Below are 19,205 nucleotides of genomic sequence, written 5' to 3'. Positions count from 1 at the left end.
CTCTGCCCCTTTGGGGACCTGAGTGGGAGGGAACGGTTAGGCTGCAGACTGGGGGTGCGCCCCTTAGCTTCAGTACTCGGCATGTTTGCCCCTCGGGCCTTCTGAAGCAGGTAAGGATGAATCCTGGGGCACGGCTGTAGACACGTGCCCCCGGGTGTATTTCCCCACGTACACAAATGTTCACATACACGGGGATCTTGCAGATTAGCTTACAAACAGCCCTGGGGGGGGAGCTGCTGTCATTACCCTCATCTTACAAATGGGGAAACTCGCTCAGACTACCTGAACAGACTTGGACTTGTCTTCCCGACTACAGAGGCAACGCTCTCCCCATGCAATCCAGCTGGTCCTTGAGTTTTATTAGAGACTAAGAATTAACCCTAGAACTGTGTCCACAAGGCAGCTCTGAGCCCGCAATACCCTTCGAGGTCTGTACCGGAACGGGAGGAGGGACCCAGATGTGCAACAATAACTGTGCCCTTTTTGTGGTGGTTGGAAATTGAGGGAATGCCCAAAAAGCTGTGATGGGGCAGCTAGGGGGTGCAGGGGTAGAGCTGAAGGCAGGAGGACTCAACGCTTCCTGGCTGTGTGACCCTGGGCAAGTCACTTAACCCCAACGGCCTCAGGAAAAAAACGAAAAAAGCTGTGATATATGAACGGAAAGGAGCACCACAGGGCCCTAGGGGATGATGGGCGAGCGGACGCCAGAAAAACCTAGAAAGACTGGGGCTAATGCAGAGTGAGCTGAGAACGTCCCGCGGTACGGCCTGCGGGGATTAACTAGGAACCACTTCGCTCTTCCCATTGAGGATCCAGGACAAACTCCGGGAGGTTCAGGGACAGAACCCGACGGAGTCTGCGCAGATCCAAGCCGACTGCTCCCCTTTATTTTGTTCTCGGCTTTTTCCTTCCGCAAACTTCTCTCACGTGACTAACGGGGCGAGTGTTCCCGGGTTTTCTCTCTATAGCCCATCTCCACGTGCCGTCTGTCTTGGGGAGCGAGGAGAAGTTTGGACTCAGAACGCCGTTAAAGCTTGGCCGGACAGAGCCTGTCTGCGTCGGGGAGCTGCCCAGCTTTCCGGTGCCGGGAGTGATCGGGGAGAGGCTCTGAGAGAGGAGCGCATCCTTGTGTTCCGGAAGAGAAGCAGGGCTGCGGAAACGCAAGGAATGGTTTCTTCTAAGTGTCAGGACCTCCGTGTCCCGTCCGGCTGGCGCCCTCAGCATCGGTTCCGGTGGGTCTCTCCAGGCCTCCCTGACATCCCCCCGCTGGTCATTTCTTACAGAGCCTTCACATACCCGAACTTGCTCAGCCAATCCCCAATGCAGGGCATCCCCTCAGTTTCCAGTTTCTGGCCACCACAAAGAGGGCGCCACAGACACTTTGGCACGTTCGGGCCCCTTTCCCTCCTCAGTATTTCCTTGGGATAGAAGCCCGCAGCAGCGCTGCTGGGTCAAAGGGAGTGCACAGCCTGACAACTTTTGGGGCAGAGTTCCAGATTGTTCTCCAGCATGTTGGATCCGTTCCAACTCCACCAACAATGCCTCCGTGTCGGGTGCGAAAGGCAAGTTGGGCCTGCAGGAGCCCCCCAGGAGCAGAGTCTGCACCGCGCCGCCGGCCGCGATCCCTGGCCTTCACCTCGCTCCTGGCTCCACCTCCCTGGACCCGGATGAGCCAGAGCGGTGTTTGGTGCCGCCCCGTCAGATACTGCTCTTGACCCCCTTTGTGTGCCCAGCCCATAACACAGCTCCTAGCACACAAACTGAGGCTTAATCAGTGTTTACCAGCGGGAATTCCCGGGGATTAAGCTGGGAAAGTGATGGGGCAGCTCCGGAGCCTCCTTGGGCTCGCTAGGGAGGCTCCGGCTTGGGAGCGCCCTCTGCCCGCCGTGGAGCAGCGCTGCCCTGTGCCTCAGTCTCCTACTCTGTGAAATGGGAATAATGATGATACGTGGTTCAGGAGACCTTGGGGTACCTAGAGTGAGCTGGGGCGACGCACGCCTTCCGGAACAGGAGGGAGAGCTGCGGACCGAGACGGGATTACGGTTGTCAGGCTCCGCCTCCTCCATCTATTCGGGACTGCACCGGCAGTCCTTCCTGAGGGCCTGCCCCCTAGCGCCGCCTTCAGGAGAGCATCCCTCAGTTCCATGAGAACTACAAATCCCGACACGCCCCGAGACGCCAGAGGCGGGCTCCGCAAGGACGCCGCCGCCACCGAAGCCAATGACGGTCGAGAGCCCGCCCCCTCTCCGGAGTATGAACGAAACGAAAGCAAGAACAGTATCACGTGGCCAGTGCCTCGCTCCTTCCGGCTTCCTTTCTACCTCCCCCAAGCCTCCGCAAACGCTCCCGCAGATTCGCCAGATCCGGCTACCCAGAGCGTTTGCTTATTAGAGGAAGCGCCGACACCGGTCGGGCCGGGCACCAGAGACCGGGTTAGGTGACGGAGGCCGGTGTTCGGCCCCGGGCATTTATCGCCGCATGTTTCCATCGCCTCAGGGAATCCCGCGGCCGAGTGACGAAAGTGCGGCCGGAAGTGGGGGCTCAGTGACTCGGCAGGAGAAGATGGCGTCCGTGTGGGACGAGGCTGAGGTAAGCGCCGGCCGTGGCGGCCAGGCGGGCCAGAGGCGAGCGGAGGGCAGGGAGCGGGGTCTAAGTCCGGCCCGGAGATGCCGGCAGCGCCCTGGGTGCCGGAGAGAGGCGGCTCTAGGCGGAGGCCGAGGACGGCCACAGCTGCGGGGCTAAGCGTGGGGGTGGTGGGAAGACCTGGAGTGTTAGCATTGAGTAAGCGCCTGCTGTTTGCGGGGCCCGGGTGGGGAACTACTGTGAGACCTGAGGGCGAAGCGCCCTGCCCTCGACCATCCTCCCTTCTCTGGGGGCCTAGTCCCGGCCAGGGGGTCTGCGGGATGAGGACGGGGCAGGCCCGAGCGGCGGGCGTGGGGAGTCCCGGGAAGACGTCACCCAAGACCCCCGCGGAGCGTCCGGAATAAGGCTCCGTGAAAGAAGGGCAGCGTGCCCGGCCGGTGCCAAGGCCCGGAGGGAAGTGTCAGAGGCGGGATTTGAGCCTCCTAAGGCCCTCTCTGCCCTGCAGCTGCTAGCTGCCCATCGGTGGGGGACATCGAAAGGGGGAGGGGGTGATGGAGCGTGGGGCCTGGAGCCAGGGACCGGCCTGACTGACTGTATGAGGCCCTACGGGGCGTGGACCCCGGCCGGAAGGTGGGGAGAGGCCGCTGTTAGCAGGGGGGGGGGGTTCCTTCTGGCCCCGTCAGGCGAGAGGCCGGGTCCCTCCGGCTCCGGCAGCTGGAGCAGTGACGGGCTGCGCCCAGACAGTAATGGGGGAAACTGTCCGTGGGAAAGAGACCCGGATGGCCCGGCTTAACGCAGCGGATGAGCCGGCCTCCCGTGCTTTTGTCCTGCATCCCCTTTGGCGGCTTGGAGAAGCTCGAGCAGCCCTTTTGCATATGTATTCATCTAAATACTTTTAAAAAAATCTTTATTTTTCAAAATACACACACCTGCGATTCTTCTAAACACAATCCCCAAACAAAGTATGTTGGGACACCCCTGAGTCCCCCCAGCCCTCTCATCTCCTGCACTTAAGCCTTGGGAATCGGCTTGAATCCCTATTTGAAAGAGCCACGCCCAGCTGAGTTGGTGGTCGGTAATCCTGTGCAGGTGCTCTTGTAAGTCTTTCTGGGGCTTTCTGAAGTTTGCCTGCTCACCGATTCTCATGGCATATTTATATCCAGTAATCGGCCATTCCCCAGTTGCCGGATATCGCCGTAAGTTGCAGTTCTTTGTCACCTCAGAAAGAGCTGCCAGAAACGTCTTTGCACGGGTGGGTCCTTTTCCCCTTCTTTCTATGCTCTCTTTGGGATACAGACCCAGTAGTGCCATTTGATCAAAGGGTCCGCACAGTTTTATACACTGCCCCCCTCCCCCACAGGCACAGTTCTCTTTAGGATGGTTGGATCAGTTCACACCTTCCCCAACAGTGCATGGGTGTCAAAGAATTACTATGATAGAAAAACAATAACAAATAAGAGTATCAAGGGAATCAATGGGGAGGAAAGCAAGAGAACCTAGAAGCACCAGATCTAAGTCTGTATGACAAAGTAGTCATCGCCATGAGGAGGTGTGTATCCCCTCGATTCCCGGTGGGGGGGAGGTTAGTGGCCACAAGAGAGTGGTTAAAATCCCCTTTTGGTCGGCCGCAGGCTTAAAGTGAAAGAATTCACTCAATCCCGAAATATTAATTGGCAAAAATGAAAGATAATTGTTAGAAACCGGTTTGCTAAGAGACTGACTTCTAGAGTGGCAAAGTCCTGTTAGGGAAATGGAGGCTGGCACTGAGAAGAGAATGCCTCCTCAGCGGGCAGAGGGTCCTCGCAAACTGCTTGGGCCTCTGCAAGGGGGAGTCCAGAAACTGCCCTTTGAAAGGAGTCTGGAGGCTTTAGGACTCAGGTTCCCAGGCTTAGAGGCTCAGTTTGCAGTCCGGATCTCCTATTGGAATTAACAATACTTCAAGGGGTGCTTTTTGACCAGGATTTCTAATGGAATCAAAGGCTCTGGCAACCCCAAAAGATAACTTATGTGGGGGGATGTTCCTTCCCCTGGAGGGGCTGTGATCCAAAAGGGATCACAGATCAAAAGGGAATACAGAAAAGGAGTCAGTAAGGGAAGTTTCCCTCCCACTTCAAAACTGCCTGCCACTAGATAAGAAATGGAGTAGTTGATCAACGGTATGAATTAGGCACAGGCATACAAAAGCAAATGAGCACAGAAAGTTAGTGTTGGAAAAAGCCCAGGTCCCCAGCCTTGGGACAAGTACTGGAAGATTTGACGGAAACTCCTGGGAAAACTGGAAAGCAATCTGGTGGAAAGGAAGCAGAGACCAACATCTCACACCAGATAGCAAGAATCGAAATGAGAGCAACGGAAAGAGTGGTATTATATGCAAATTGGTGATCTATGGGTAGGGGGAGAATTTGTAATCCAGTATGTGGTCAGAGGAGGTAAAATGGTTCATTGGGATTACATAAAATTAAAGTTTTCTTCCAGACAAATCCAGTGGAATGTGAGTAGGAAAATGAGGGGGGGAAGGTAACATTTCTCTGGTAAAGGTTTCGTTTCTCAGATATATAAAGAACTGAATTCAATTCATCAAAATTGAAACTATTCCCCAGTTGATAAATGGTCACAGGGTATGAACAGAGAAAGAATTCAAAGCTGTCTGTAGACAGGAAAAAAGCTCTAAAACACTAATAATTTTTTTTTTTTTTTTTAATGAATGCTAGTAGTTTCGCTTAATTTTATTTTATTTTTTGACAGTACATGTGCATGCATAATTTTTTACAACACCATCCCTTGCACTCACACCTGTTTGGAGTTTTTCCCCTCCTTCCCTCCACCCCCTCCCCTAGATGGCAGGTATTCCCATACATATTAAATATCTTATAGTATATCCTAGGTACAATATATGCATGTGGAACCGAATTTCTTGTTGCACAGGAAGAATTGGATTCAGAAGGTAAAAAAAATAACCTGGGAAGAAAAACAAAAATGCAAACAATTTACACTCGTTTCCCAGGGTTCCTTCTCTGGGTATAGCTGTAAATCACTAATAATTAAAGAATTGCAACTCAAACAACTGTTAAGGTATCACAATCATGACAAAAAAGGCAAATGACAATCTGGAGGGATCGTGGACAAGTGCACAAATACACTATTGATAGAGCTGTGAACCAATATAACCATATTAGAGAACGATTTGGAACTATGCCCAGATGCTTATAAAATTGTGCAAACTCTTTGACCGTGTAGTATTGCTTCTACCCCAGCGATTAAAGAAAAAGAATCTATACTTACAAAGTAGCTCACTTTGTGGTGACACAGAATTGGAAATTGAGGGGATACTCATTCATTGGGGAATGGGTGAACGAGTTGTGATATATGATGTCAGAAACGTGTGAACTAATGAATGCTGGAGCGAGCAGAACTGAAAGAACAGTGTACACAGTCAACAGCAATTTCATGAAGATTACCTGCAAAAGACTTGGTGACTGGTCAATCCACAATTCTAAAGGAGAATGATGTAAAATTTTCTCCACCTCCAGATAGAAAGCATTTTTTTCCTTTGTTTTTCTTACTCTCTCTCTTCCCCCATGTTCTGGACGTGACTAATCGTGAAAATGTTTTGTACATGGCTTCATATGTACAGTGGGTATTGGATTTCCTGCCTCCTCAATGCATAGGGGAGAAACTGGAGGAAAGGAGAGAATTTGAAAGTAAATAAGGAGTCTCTCATGGGAAAGCACAGGAGGAGAGCCTAAGCAATCTGGAATCTGCCATGTGTTGCCTATTAATCTCTGGGAATCATTTTCTCATCTGTGAGATATTGGACTACGTGCTCTCCGGGGTTCTTCCTAGCTCTGAATCTCAAGGTCATCTGGTTTCTTTACAGCAAGATGGAATTGGGGAGGAAGTGCTCAAAATGTCCACAGAGGAGATCATTCAGCGCACTCGTCTGTTGGACAGCGAGATCAAGGTAAGGGGTGGCCTATGGAGCTCTATCCCAAGAGATGCTTAAGGTACAATTACATTAATTATAGCTATAATTAGCACTATATAGTTATATTTAAAGCTATAAAGTGCTTCTTTAAAGTTTACACACAGCCCTTTACAAATAATCACATTGTATTCTCATGATATCTTGGGAAGTAGTTCTAATCCCTATTTTACAATTGAGAAAACTGAATTAAATAGGTTAAATGCTTTGTGCAGGGTCACACAGCTAGTAAGTGTCAGAAGCTGGATTTGAACTCGGGCCTTCTTGGTACCTAGTCCAGCATTCTAGCCAGTACACCACCAGCTGCCTAATTGTTGGAGAATCCTTTTCCTGTCTCAGGACAAATTCATTGAATTAACACTATTGAGCACCTACTATGTACAGGCACTATAGCCACTTCTCAGATAGCTTCTGGCCCAGGCCCTTTGTACAAGGGCCACTCAGGGGAGGGTGTGGTGGAGCTGTGGAGAGAGGTATTCTGGGTAGTTGGAGAAATTGGAGGCTCCTGAGTTCTGCCTTCACTTATAGGGCAGGTTTTCATAGGCTACCCTGAGGGTTTCAGAAGTAAGCGACTTTGTGAGGAGGTTCAGGCAGAAGGGGACCTGTTTCCTTTGGGGAATAGCAAGTAGGGTATAGAGGACTTTAAATCTTAGAATTAGGAGTCAGACTGTGGTGGAGGCACCTGAGGATTTGGGGCCTTTTCCAGGGCTTCCGAAGAGCATCGGAGGTCCTGCAATGGGTTTTCCCCTTTCTCTCCTTCACATTAGTAGTGTGTCTGCCCAGCCCGGGCCTAGGTCAGGGGCTCTCCTCCGAGGCTTCTGTGAAGCGGGCTGAAGACGGTGGGGGGGGGGTCTAAGGCTGGCGACTTTGGGGGGCGGCCCGCTCAGCCCCCAGCCGGCTCGGAGGAGCCCGTGTCTGAGCTGGCCCGCGGGCGCCTTTGTCCTAGATCATGAAAAGTGAAGTGCTACGTGTGACGCATGAACTGCAGGCCATGAAGGACAAGATCAAGGAGAACAGTGAGAAGATTAAAGTGAACAAGACTCTGCCCTACCTCGTCTCCAACGTCATCGAGGTGTGTGTGCACATGGAGGGAAAAACGGGCAGCGAGCGGGGAGGGGAGGGAGATGCATTGGGATCCCAGGCTCCTCCTCGGGGATTGTCAGGGTTAGACACGGCTGGGCTCTGATGTGCCTCTGCTCTGGCAGCTCCAGGTGACCAACCTTAATGCTAACACTTAGAAGATAGAGAAGAAGGGCTTCCCTGCTCTGTGATACAGGGGTGATCAGAGGGCTAGGGGAGCTCTGACCAAGTATCCCTTTCCCAGCTGCTGGATGTTGATCCCAATGACCAAGAAGAAGATGGCGCCAACATTGACCTTGACTCCCAGAGAAAGGGCAAATGTGCTGTGATCAAAACCTCAACCCGACAGGTGAGAGCCAAAGGAGGGGGCCTGCTTGGGAACTAGGGCAGAGAAGTGGGCTTTATGAGAGCATTGGATCAGCCTGCTGGAAAACCATTCCCCTCTGCCCTTCTCTTTTATTTGTAGACCTATTTCTTGCCAGTGATTGGTTTGGTTGATGCAGAGAAACTGAAGCCCGGAGACCTGGTGGTGAGTGACCTTTGACTCTGGGGACAGCCCATCCCCATATGGCTTCTGTAGCAGGAACCCTGCCGGGGCCATTTCTGGCCTGCCTGGCAACCCCTCCTAAGACCGAGGGCCCAGACCTCGTCGGTGCACGCTCTGGGGCCTTCTGGAGTGTCAGCCCGCTGCTGTTGCTCGTTGCTGTTGGCCTTGGGAAAAGCTGAATGTTGAGTACTTTCTCCTCAGGGAGTAAATAAAGACTCCTACCTGATCCTGGAGACCCTGCCCACTGAGTATGATTCCCGAGTGAAGGCCATGGAGGTGGACGAGAGGCCCACGGAGCAGTACAGTGACATCGGGGGGCTGGACAAACAGATCCAAGAGGTGAGTGTGGCCGGGCCTTTGCAGGGAGAGGGCGCTTTCCCTTGGTCAGTGACCCTGTGGGCAGGACTTCCTTCCGGTCCCGCCCCTGGGGCTGGGGTGGTGCTGAGAACTCAGAAGGGCCTTGGCTGAATGTTAATGGTGAAGGCCGAACCGTGCTGGGGTCCCTCTCACTGACCTTGTCCCTCTTTGAGCAGCTGGTCGAGGCTATCGTATTGCCGATGAACCACAAAGAGAAGTTTGAGAATTTGGGGATTCAGCCTCCAAAGGGAGTATTGATGTACGGACCCCCAGGGACTGGGAAAACCCTGCTGGCCCGAGCATGTGCCGCGCAGACCAAGGTGAGGGCTTGGCCACCGCAACCTGGGAGTCCCTCTTAAGGGGGCTGGAAATGGGGACGAGGCAAGGGTGGGACCCAATCAGGAGAGCCCATCAGTGGCTGTCTGCTCGAGTGCCCCTCCGCTCTGTCCAGGCCACCTTCCTGAAGCTGGCGGGGCCCCAGCTGGTACAGATGTTCATCGGGGACGGAGCCAAGCTGGTGCGGGACGCCTTTGCTTTGGCCAAAGAGAAAGCCCCTTCCATCATCTTCATCGATGAGCTGGACGCCATCGGAACCAAGCGGTAAGGCTTGAATGCACTGGGGGGAGCGGTCCAGGCCCTGGACACTGGGCCAGATGCACTTCTCCAGACAGCCCAGGATGGGGAGGGGAGAGTGACCCAGGAGACAAGCTGCCCCTGGGTGGGGCGGAGGGGGAGTGCAGGCAGATGGTGGTCGTCTGTCTGGAGCACTTGACCAACTCTGCTTGTGGCTTCTCCCACCCCAGCTTTGATAGCGAGAAGGCTGGTGACCGAGAAGTTCAAAGAACGATGCTGGAGCTCCTGAACCAGCTGGACGGGTTCCAGCCCAACACCCAAGTCAAGGTGACGTGGAGGCGCCAGCATTTCTCCCCCCCCCCTTTACCCGCCAAGCATGGCTCTTGGGGTGGCCGGGCCAGGGCCCTAAGGTGTTGATGTCTCCTCCCTCAGGTGATTGCTGCTACAAACAGGGTGGACATCCTGGACCCCGCCTTGCTGCGCTCAGGTCGCCTGGATCGCAAGATCGAGTTCCCGATGCCCAATGAGGAAGCCAGAGCCCGGATCATGCAGATCCACTCCCGGAAGATGAACGTCAGGTGAGGGATGGTGACGGTCCTGGGGGGCCTTCCCTGACCTAGCACTTCCTCTTGATCCAGAGCGAGTGCTAGAGAGGGGGAGCCAGAGGCCGGCGGGCTCCCCGGGTGCGGGGCTGACCTGTCTCCCCCTCTTTCCCCAGCCCTGATGTGAACTACGAGGAGCTTGCACGTTGCACTGATGATTTCAACGGGGCCCAGTGCAAGGCGGTGTGCGTGGAAGCGGTGAGTAGGCCGGGCTCTGGGCGGGAGGAGGGTGCAGGTGCGGGTCCTGCGGCGCTGCCTGACTTCAGGCTCCGTCTCTTGGCCGTAGGGGATGATCGCGCTTCGGCGGGGGGCCACGGAACTCACCCATGAAGACTACATGGAGGGCATCCTGGAGGTGCAGGCCAAGAAGAAGGCCAATCTGCAGTACTATGCTTAGGGGGTCCGGGGGGATCCCGGGCCCCAAACCTGGGACCAGCTCGTCTGGCTCGTGGGCTGGTAACAGTAGCAACAATAAAGGTGGTTAGGTTCTTTTCTCCCAACGGGTCTGGGGTCTTGCTTTTGCTCCGGCCGTTAGAAAAGGGCAGGTCCCCCGCGAGGTTGGCGCAGCAGCCTCGGAGCTGAAGAGGCAGCTCTTGGCTCTCCTGTTGTTTATGTGGGATGGGGCTGTGCCCAGCTGTGGGGCGTGGCCTGGATTCCTGGGGCTTCATGCCAGCAGCAGTGAGACAGGGCTGCTGCCTGCGGTTTAGGATGTAGCCTTTGGGTCCTGGAGCTTCTCGCCAGCTCCTTTGTCCCTGAGCCTGGCGCGCTCCATGCATAGCTGCCGCCTGCCTCAGTTCTTCCTTCCTTGGAAGCCTTCCACCCAGATCGCCTACATCTATGGGCTACCCTGTGCCAAGGTGCTATGGCGTCTATGAGGAGGGTGCTCCGCTCCTAGATGGCCAGGAAGGGCAGGGGGGCTCCCGTGGAGCTGGGCACATGCCATCCGTTTTCCACCTTTCCCGTGGGACGCCAAAGCCCAGTTTTGGCTATCTGCACCAGGGCACGGCACCACTCATCTGCCACCCTAAGGGCTGGCGTTTGGACGTGGTGTTCCAAGAGACCATAAGACTTTAGGGACACCCTTTCTAGCACCCCAGGGTTTGCAAAGTGCCTTATTGCTGATGGGCTTATGAGGTCCACACCCTAAGCCTGAGAAGGAGGTGCTGCTCTCCCATTTTACAGATGAGGAAACTGGCTAGGAGGTTAAGTGACCTGCCCGGATCATGTATGGAGCTGGCTAAGGCATTGGGCTTTTCTTCTCCCATCACCAGGAGCTGTCAGTTCTGCGCTGATATGCTCATGTGAGTGGGGCACTGCAGAGGGTTCCCCTTTAATGCCCTGAATGTGCCCACTGAGGATCCGGAGCGCCTTTGGGACAGGATTCTGAGGAGGGCCAGAGCTGCTGCCGGGCCTGGGCATGAGGGGAGCGGTGCTATGAGCCTGGTCCAGGTTGGAAGAGCAGGCATTGGGGGCGAGCTCTGTAGATTTCCCATCTGTCGCCCTGGTGCTCGGGAGGTGCCCAACGTGATGGGCCCACTGTGGTCAGGGCTGGAAACTTGGGGCCAGAGACCGACGGACGGCTCGGAACGAGCGTGTTGCCGAGGTTTATGTAGCTGCCAGGCAGTGGCTCCTCAATGGCAGGGTGCACAGCCTAGAGCCTGGGGATTTCTAGGGAGTACGTGGGGGCGAGGAGCACAAGTGGGAGCCCCTACTGTGTGCATCCAGAAACGACTGGTTTCCATCACACCTCACAGAGACTGAGCCCAGGCAGTGGAGGAGAATAGGGACTGTGGCGTCCTTTTCAGCCTCAATTTCTCTTTCTGTAAAAGGCCAATCCTCAAGATAAGAGTTCTAATTCCAATGACCTTGCTGAGGAAACAGTGCCTCCTGCTGTCTGGGCCAGACCACCAGGAGGGCGATTAGAACCCCCAGCCCCCTTTGTAAGGAATGACCTGGGTCAGACGGGGGGATGGGGCGGGAAAGGCCTGTCCTGGCCATGGACAGGCCCGCTGTGGATCCCGCTTTAGCCCAGTAGTTTTGGTCCTGGAGGCGAGTCACTCCTCTCTCCAGGCCTCAGTTTCCCCTTCTGTAAAGTGGGGATAACGCAGATTGTTGGCTCTGCTTATTTCACTTCCATTAATTCATGGAAATCTTAAAAAATTATCTTTTTCTAAGAATGAAAATCCCTCCCTCAGAAAAAGAATGGGGGGCAACTGGGTGGCACAGTGGGGGGCGTGCCAGCCCCTAGTCAGGAATGCCTCATACTCACCAACTAAGTCAAGTTGGACTTTATTTAACCCCTCTGAGCTCCTGGGCCTCCTCGATAGTAACTGGCCTTCCAGCCCGAGGGATGGCTGCAGGAGGGACCACCTCCTCCTGGGGTCCATTTTACTCCCGAGATCCTCAGTGCCCACATGTTATTCTACTGCCAGGGAGATGGGGTGATTGTCCCCATTTCACAGATGAGGCCGGGAGCGCTGAGGGAGTCACAGCCCTGCTCTTCCTGGCTCCGAGCCCAGTGCTTGTGCCAAGGGCGCCAAATGAGCTGTGCATGGGCAGGGTCCTGTCCCCACCCCCTCTGGGACTGACTCTCCCCCCTCCCCCAGGGGCTGTCTCACTCTTCCCCACCCCCTGGGGGCCTGGGTCCCAGGCAGAGGCGGCCAGCTTCAGGATAAAATAAGATTTATTTGCAAATCCTCCTTGACCCGGCAGAAGGGCAGCAGGCCCGACATAAAACCGACGGTGTCTCTGCAGCCGCTTCCCCCGTTGTCCTCCAGGGGGCGCCCAGGCTCCAGCCCCAAGCGGGCGGGCTCCCCGCAGGGGCAGCGGGCACATTCCCGGGCGCTGAGCGCAGCTTCCCGGCATGCTCCCCGCTGCCGATGGAAGGCCTGGCGGGGGGAGGGGTGGGGGCCGGGCTCTCTCCAGCACTCGGTGCTGACTAAATACTTCCTTTGGTAGCAGGAGGGGCGAGGCGGGATGGAGCTTCCAGCCTGCTCCTGGAGGCCCGAGGCTGGCCCCAGCCCCGGATCTGTCCCTCAAAAACCCGGCCCCCATCCCTCGGCTCTCAGGTGGGGCCGGGGGCCAAAAGCGGTGTTGGATCACAGCAGGGAAGAGGAGCCTCAAGAGAAGTGGGGTGCTCCCCTCCTCACTGAGGCCCTAGGGATCCTGGCAGGGCCAGGGCCCCTCCTCCCACTCTCCCCAGGCCCAAGGTCACCCCCGGAACCAGAAGTTCCGGCTGTCCTCTCTGTCTCCTCCTCACGGTCCCTTCTGCACCCCCACATGCCGCCGCCGCTCCCCCAGAGCTTATTTTCCAGAGACCAGGACGCGAGCCTGCCGCCAGGGGGGCGGGGGCGCCAGGCTCGGAGAGCGCCCATCGGGGCGGCTCACCCCCCCAACCCCCACCGGCTCCCAAGCACACACACGAGGTCACGGGGCCACCAGGAGTCTTATTGCGGAGGGGCCGAGGGTCTTGGCGGCGTCACTCGGCTAGGAGCGAGAAGAGCACCATCGTCACTATGCCCGTGAACAGCAGCAGCACCTGCTGCAAGGAGTTCCTGCGGGGACAGAGGCTTCTGCTTAGGTGGCCGCCCGGCCCCCCACGGCTGGGGATGGGGGGCTCCCACAGCCGCAGATACAAGCCCCCCACCTCCTGCTGCTGCAGGTACCTGCCTGGGCTGGGAGAGATGGCAGGATGAGGGCCGCTGCAGTGGCGGCTCCTCTCCCTGACACGGGGTGTGAGAGGGGGCATCTGGGACTGAGCCCCCACGTGGACTAGGGGTCTTCCAGGCACGGAGAAGTGAGCCCCAAGCCCGAGAGCCCGCGCCACTCACCAAGGGTTCTCTTCCTTCAGGAGGTCCGGCAGCACGTTGACCAGAGCGATGTAGAGGAAGCCCCCAGAGGTGAAGGGGAGGATCCAGGCAATGGTCTCCCCTGCAAAATGTGGCACCCTCTCAGTGCCCTGGCACCCCTGTCCCCCACACCGTCCACCAGACCGCAGGGGAGGGCAGGGACGGGAGGTGGCCGAGGCCCACTCTGGCCCCCACACGCCTCAGCTCCCTACCTGCTCCCTTGGGAGACTGGGCACAGATGGCGAAGCAGGCGCCCAGGATGCCCCCCAGCGCCGTCCAGAGCTGCAGCTTGGCCGCACTCCATCGGTCAAAGCCGGCCCGCAGCAGGATCGCAAAGTCGCCCACCTGAGGAGAAAGCCTGGCTGGGCTTAGTGTGGGGCCCGCCCCCTCAACCATGTTCTTCAGGGAGCCCTGGGCCACAGCAAGGTGCTGTGTCCTCCCCCTCTCACTAGCACCATGACGGGCACGTGGCCAGAACCCACTCCCACTCCCGTCCTCAGCAGCAGGAGAGGCCAGTCACTAACACTTGTGGGCTGCGGCCCTTCTTCCCCAGCATTCCCCAGTGCGAGACGCCCCCCAGCCCCTGGGGGCCTCAATCCCAAAGTCCAGAGAGAGCCCAAGCTCTGCCTATGCACCGGCCCCCTCCCCACCTTCCCGAGACCAGGTCCCAGCGTCTCGCCTTGAGGGCTTCCTCATCACCCCTATTTCTCTTGACTTTTTCCTACACACTTTTGTGTCTTTAAGGGCCCCCCCCATTTAGAATGGACGCTCCCTGCTTCTCTCCTGAGTGCCTAGCACACAGTAGGTGCTTAATGTCAGTGTTTCTATCTGCCTTTATATTGTAGCCACTTGCACGGGGCCCGGCAGAGAAGGGGCCTGGTGCAGACAGGCCTGGCACAGAGATCCATCCGAACCCCGCTAGGCCGTCACGGGCTTTCTGGGAGAAGTTCCCACCTTGCCAGGGGCCGCACCAGTCCCACCGCCTCCCCGCACCCTCTCCCAGCCGTGCCCCCCAGGGCCGAGCAGAGCTCCAGGCCGGGCCGTAGAGGGTCTGGAAGCCCCCGCAGCCGGCAACACGTACCTCATGGGGGATCTCGTGGAGCAGGATGGCCACGGTCGTCAGGAGGCCAATCTGTGCAGAGAAGGGAGTCTGTGAGGCGGGGGACCCCGGGGTCAGTCACTTCCCGGGGTGGGGGGCAGTGTGGGCACTCACCTTCTTGCTCACCAGGAAGCTGGCCGCCACAGCCAGCCCGTGTGTGAAGTTGTCGATGGTGTTGGCCAACAGATTGAGGTAGCCGCTGACCTGGGTGGGGAAAGGGAGGCTGAGCCGGGCCGAGGGGCCGCGGCGGGAGCATCCCGGGGCCCGGGGAGGGGGCCGCGATCGGGCCACTCACTTTGATTTTCTGCACCTCAACGCTCAGGCCTGGAACCGCGGCCGGCAGGGCCAGGCAGCGGCCTCCATTGCGCACGGCAGCAGCCGGGTCTTTGGTGGGGGCCTGAGTCCAGGAGAGTGAGGGAGAAGCGGCCGTTAGACGCCCCCCACCCCCACTGAGAGAGAGAGACAAAGACAGAAAAGGCGCCCTTTACTCCAGCATCCTCGTCCCATCCCCGAGAGGCCGGCTGCCCCGAGCCCTTCCTCCCACGGGGGGCTCCTTGTCCTGGGGCAGCTGAGGCCGGGGCCCGGGCCTCCCCTCATCGCCAGGAGCCCCCGCTGGGGGCAGAGTATGGTGGGCGCCCCTTCATCCAGGGCTCCCAGAGAGGGCCCAGGAGCAGGCCATCGGGGGGAGGAGGAGGGCACCGGGAGCTGCTGAGCGGGGGGCCGGCCCTCACCTGGCTGGGGCGCTCCTTCTCCTTGCTGTCCAGGAACATCTTCTCCAGAGCCAGGAAGGTCAGGAAGCCGGCAATGACCCAGAGGCCCAGGAGCTGCTGCTGCTGCAGGCTCTGCCCCCCTCCACCTGTGGACACAGGGGGAGTCAGAGCCGGCCAAGGACTGGGGGGAGCCACCCCACCCTCCTCACGGTCCCCCAGCGACCCCCGAGCCTCACCCGTGGTGGCGCTGCAGGTGTAGGCCCAGGCCTCCGGGAGCAGGTGCAGAAACACGTTCCCCAGCAGCCCCCCCAGGGCGAAGCTCAGCAGCTGCTTTAGGCGGCGGGAGCCAGCTGGAAGGCAGAGCGTGCCCCGTCAGGAGGATGCAGCCCTGCCGGCCACCTCCTGGGGACCCCCTTGGGAAGCCCCGCCCGCTGCCCGAGCATTCCCTGGCAGGGCCCCCTAACTGTCCACATTCCCTCCTCTGTGGCTGCCCCCCCGCCTCTGCACGCCTCCTCCCGTGGGGTCCAAGCAGAGCGAGGCTGCTCTCTCTCCTCTGGGCCAGCCTGAAGCCCCCTCCACATTTCCTCCCACGTCCCCAAACCTCCCAGGCTCCGGGCCCCTCACCGCTCTGGTGCCCCCAGTCTGGGCGCCTTCCAGACGGGGCCTCCTGGGAGAGGCCCAAGTGCTGGCCCAGGGTTCACCGAGCACTAGGAATCCCTCGCTTCCCAAGCCCACGGGGGGCACCTCCCTCCCACATGAGGACTTTCCTGTCACCCCCCCCTGGCAGTGCTTGAAATGTTGAGCTGGTGTTGGGGGGGCTCGCACAGGGCAGCCCTCCCTTATCTTCCTGAAGAGGAGTCCCTCTCTGCCTCCTCCTACCCTGGCTCTAATACCTCATACACCAAGGGGTCTCCTGGACTGCCATGCTACAAAATGTAAACAAGTGCCCAGAGCCAGGCCCAGCTCCCCTGGCACCTAACACTGCTGCAGTCCGAGGGACCGGACAAGCCCACGGGGCTCCCGCGCAGGCTCCTGCCCCGGCTCCAGGCCTTTATTGGCGGGGGCTCCCGGGGACCCCTCGTCCCCTCACAAAGCCCTCCTCCCCAGGGCCGATGGGACGCTGATGCTGGCTAGCTGACGCAGTCAGGGACGACACTCTAGGCCCGGAGTGCCTCAGAGGGGACAGGACAGGGCCAGCCCGAGCCCTCCCAGCATGCAGCCTCTTCAGAGGCAGGGTCTGAGTCCCCGGGAAGAGGGCTGGGGAACCTGCCTTCAGAGCGGAGGGCAGCGCCCGTCTCCAGGGGAATGACCAGCAGAGGCAGGACCCCGCTGAGGCCCACCATGAGCGAGCCCACCAGGGAGCAGATCCAGGCGTCCAGCCGCTCGGGGCTCAGCAGGGCCCCCCAAGACTCGCTGTCCTTGTCATCCAGACGACAAGCCGCCGCCGCCCGGCCCCTCAGGGCCGGCTGGGCCCCCCGGGCCGCCCCGACGAGCCCCAGGGCCAGCGTGGTGAGGAGAAGGCTTTGCCCAGTCATACCAACGCCAGCACAGGGGCATCCAGGCGAATCACGGGCTGGAGAGAGAAGAGGCCGGAATGAGACCCACGGGCCGGGGCCCTGCTCCCCAGAGCCCCCCCTCCTGCAAGGGGATGCCGAGGGCTTCACCTGGACCTTCCGAGGGGCGCTGCCCGGGAGCTGGGACCCCTTCTTTCCCCAAGCCCCAGACAGCTCCTCTGCCCCAAGGCCGAGCACTCCTAATGAAAGGGTGAGGTCCTGGCTGGGCTCTGAACGCCCGCCCAGCAGGGTGCCTCCTGCTGCCAGGGGGCAGGGCCTCCACCCGGCAGATTCATCCCCCCCCAGGGCCGGGAGTGCCCCCGAGATGGGAAAGGACACAGGGCACCCCTCCCTGAGCACCGGGGGAGGGGGGCGGGCCGGAGCCTCTGAGCCAGAGTCAGCCTTTCCCACTGAATCACCCCGGGATGGCTGTGAGTCAGGCGGGGCTGGGGGCTCAGGGCCCCCCCTTCTCAGCCGCATCTCCCCTCCCCGGGCCCGACAAGGGGGCGAGGCCCTCAGCCGGGGACAACCCCCCAAGCACGGGCGCCCATGTGGAGCCCGGAGCTAATGGGCCGCCCAGATGCTCCCTCTGCATCATCAGCCAAGAGGAGACGCCGGGAAAGGGGGATTTTACTCATGGGACGGGTCGGGAGGCCGGCCTCGCCCCTCGGCATCTCTAGTGCCGCCGGCCTGGACGAGAGCCCCTTCCAGAAGCTTCCAGCCGGGCGCCGGGTCCAGCCTCTGCCTGAAGAGCGCCAACGCGCGGAGGGGGCTCCCGGCCGCCCGCGGCCCCTTCCAGCCCAAGTCACCTTTCCTGGCCCCTTCTCCCCATCCATGACACAACTTCTCCTCCCCCACCTTGGAGCAAGGCCCCGGGGACCCCACAAGAGTACTGGGGGGGGGGAGCCAGGGTTCCTGGGTCCCCAGGCTGGGGAGATGGGAAGGGGAGGGGGAGCTCTGACAGCCCTGATTTTCCATTAAAACAGTCCCCTTCTTTCTACAAAAGAAGTCAGACGGCTGATTCCTTCCTGCCAGGCCTGCGCCCCCTCCGACCCCGGGAAAGGGGGGCAGAAGATGGGAGGGGCCTCGGACACCAAACAGGCCCCGGCTTCACAGCCGTCAAATGACTTATCCAAGGTCACCAGGTCCTTTTCCACCTTGGACCCGAGCCCCAGTTCCAGAAATGCTGGAGCGGGGTGGACCCAGGAGCCAGCGTCTGCTGGGGGGCTCCCTGGTATTTCGGGGTCCAGCTCCCCAACCTTTGGGGTAACTTGGGGAGGGGCAAGGGGCCCGGGTCCAATTGATTGGGGGGCAGTTGGAAGGGATGGGGCTCAGCTCCTCGCTAATTGGGGATTTGTTAGAGAGGGAGGGCAGAGGTCCAGCTCCCCGCTACTGGGGGGCCGCCGGGGGAGAAAAGCCCAGGGCTCGGGGGGACAGGAGAGCAGCTCTCGCCCCTGGGAGGGGTCCAGCTCCTAGCTGGGGGATCAGGAGGAGAGCGCCGGGGTCCAGCGCCTACTCCGGGGGAGTCCGGAGAGAGGGGAGGGTCCAGAGCAGCCGAGGGGCAGCGAGGGCTCCACTCCTGGGGTGTGAGGGAGGGAGCAGGGGCCGTTCCTCACTCTTTGGGGGGATCGGCCGGAGGGGGGCCGGGGTCCAGCGCCCTACTCTGTGGGGGGAGGCGGGGGTCCGGGCGGGGGGCGGGGGCCGGCGGACGCCCCCTCCCGGCCCGGCCACTCACCGTGCGGCGGCGGCGGCGGCGGCGGCGCGGCTCCGGGCGGCCCCTGCCATCCAGCCCCAGACGCGGCGTCTCTGCCCCTGCCCCCGCCCGGCCCCGGCCTCGGCCCGGGCCGCGGCTCCTCCCGCCCTCCGCCCCCTGCCACACGGCTCCGCCCCCCCGGGGCCCGGCCACGTCAAACTCATCCCGAGCCCGGAACCCGAGACGCCGAGGCGCCAGCACCGCGGGGGAACGCTGACGGGGGGGCTTCCGCCTCTCGCCCGCCGTGGGGGAACCGGCTCGCGGAGCACACTTCCTCCCGGCTTCCGTACGGTGGGAGGGCGAGGGGGAGGTCCTCGGTGGCGGAGCCTCAGGCAGCGGGGCGTGCCCACCCGCCCCTTTGCGTGGGGGTGAAGAGGGGTGGGCAGCAAGGGGCGGGACGAGCGCCAGCTCAGCCCCTCCGAGCTCCATCCCTCTTCCCAGCCCCGCGCCATGGGATTTGCGCATGCGCCCCGAGCGCCAGTCCTTCCCCGGCTGGAGGGCTCCGCGCGGACGCACGG

The 19,205-nt window shown here is 59.6% G+C and overlaps 2 protein-coding genes across 2 annotated transcripts; one reads left to right on the top strand and one right to left on the bottom strand.

Annotated features, from left to right (window-relative positions):
* The first annotated feature begins 2,347 nt into the window (after nucleotides 1-2,347).
* Nucleotides 2,348-10,224, top strand: PSMC3 (proteasome 26S subunit, ATPase 3). Its single transcript, XM_074274700.1, has 12 exons — nucleotides 2,348-2,589; nucleotides 6,461-6,544; nucleotides 7,512-7,637; nucleotides 7,890-7,994; nucleotides 8,112-8,174; nucleotides 8,394-8,531; nucleotides 8,726-8,869; nucleotides 9,001-9,149; nucleotides 9,353-9,449; nucleotides 9,555-9,700; nucleotides 9,841-9,922; nucleotides 10,011-10,224. The coding sequence occupies exons 1-12, from the start codon at nucleotides 2,479-2,481 to the stop codon at nucleotides 10,119-10,121; spliced, it is 1,356 nt and encodes a 451-aa protein (XP_074130801.1). The 5' UTR covers nucleotides 2,348-2,478; the 3' UTR covers nucleotides 10,122-10,224.
* Nucleotides 10,225-12,392: 2,168 nt separating this feature from the next.
* On the bottom strand, nucleotides 12,393-18,756 carry SLC39A13 (solute carrier family 39 member 13). Its single transcript, XM_074274703.1, has 10 exons — nucleotides 18,670-18,756; nucleotides 16,652-16,954; nucleotides 15,618-15,731; nucleotides 15,403-15,527; nucleotides 14,967-15,068; nucleotides 14,786-14,875; nucleotides 14,654-14,704; nucleotides 13,785-13,917; nucleotides 13,555-13,654; nucleotides 12,393-13,278 (listed from the first exon to the last, which is right to left on the bottom strand). Exons 2-10 carry the CDS (start codon nucleotides 16,914-16,916, stop codon nucleotides 13,203-13,205), a joined length of 1,056 nt encoding a protein of 351 aa, XP_074130804.1. The 5' UTR covers nucleotides 16,917-16,954; nucleotides 18,670-18,756; the 3' UTR covers nucleotides 12,393-13,202.
* Nucleotides 18,757-19,205: the final 449 nt, after the last annotated feature.

This window comes from Sminthopsis crassicaudata, chromosome 6 (assembly GCF_048593235.1).
Source record: "Sminthopsis crassicaudata isolate SCR6 chromosome 6, ASM4859323v1, whole genome shotgun sequence".
Taxonomy (NCBI): Eukaryota; Metazoa; Chordata; class Mammalia; order Dasyuromorphia; family Dasyuridae; genus Sminthopsis; species Sminthopsis crassicaudata.
This window is presented reverse-complemented; position numbering and strand designations above follow the sequence as displayed.

Bases quoted from the DNA above. Each gene is read 5' to 3' on its own strand.
- SLC39A13 (XM_074274703.1), bottom strand. From the start codon at position 16,916: ATGACTGGGCAAAGCCTTCTCCTCACCACGCTGGCCCTGGGGCTCGTC. The intron at 15,069-15,402 runs GTGAGGGCCGGC...TCCTGGACTCAG, and splicing joins AGAAGGAGCGCCCCAGCCAG to GCCCCCACCAAAGACCCGGC. The intron at 14,705-14,785 runs GTGAGTGCCCAC...TTCTCTGCACAG, and splicing joins GCTTCCTGGTGAGCAAGAAG to ATTGGCCTCCTGACGACCGT.
- PSMC3 (XM_074274700.1), top strand. From the start codon at position 2,479: ATGTTTCCATCGCCTCAGGGAATCCCGCGGCCGAGTGACGAAAGTGCG. The intron at 7,995-8,111 runs GTGAGAGCCAAA...TTTTATTTGTAG, and splicing joins TCAAAACCTCAACCCGACAG to ACCTATTTCTTGCCAGTGAT. The intron at 9,150-9,352 runs GTAAGGCTTGAA...CTCCCACCCCAG, and splicing joins GACGCCATCGGAACCAAGCG to CTTTGATAGCGAGAAGGCTG.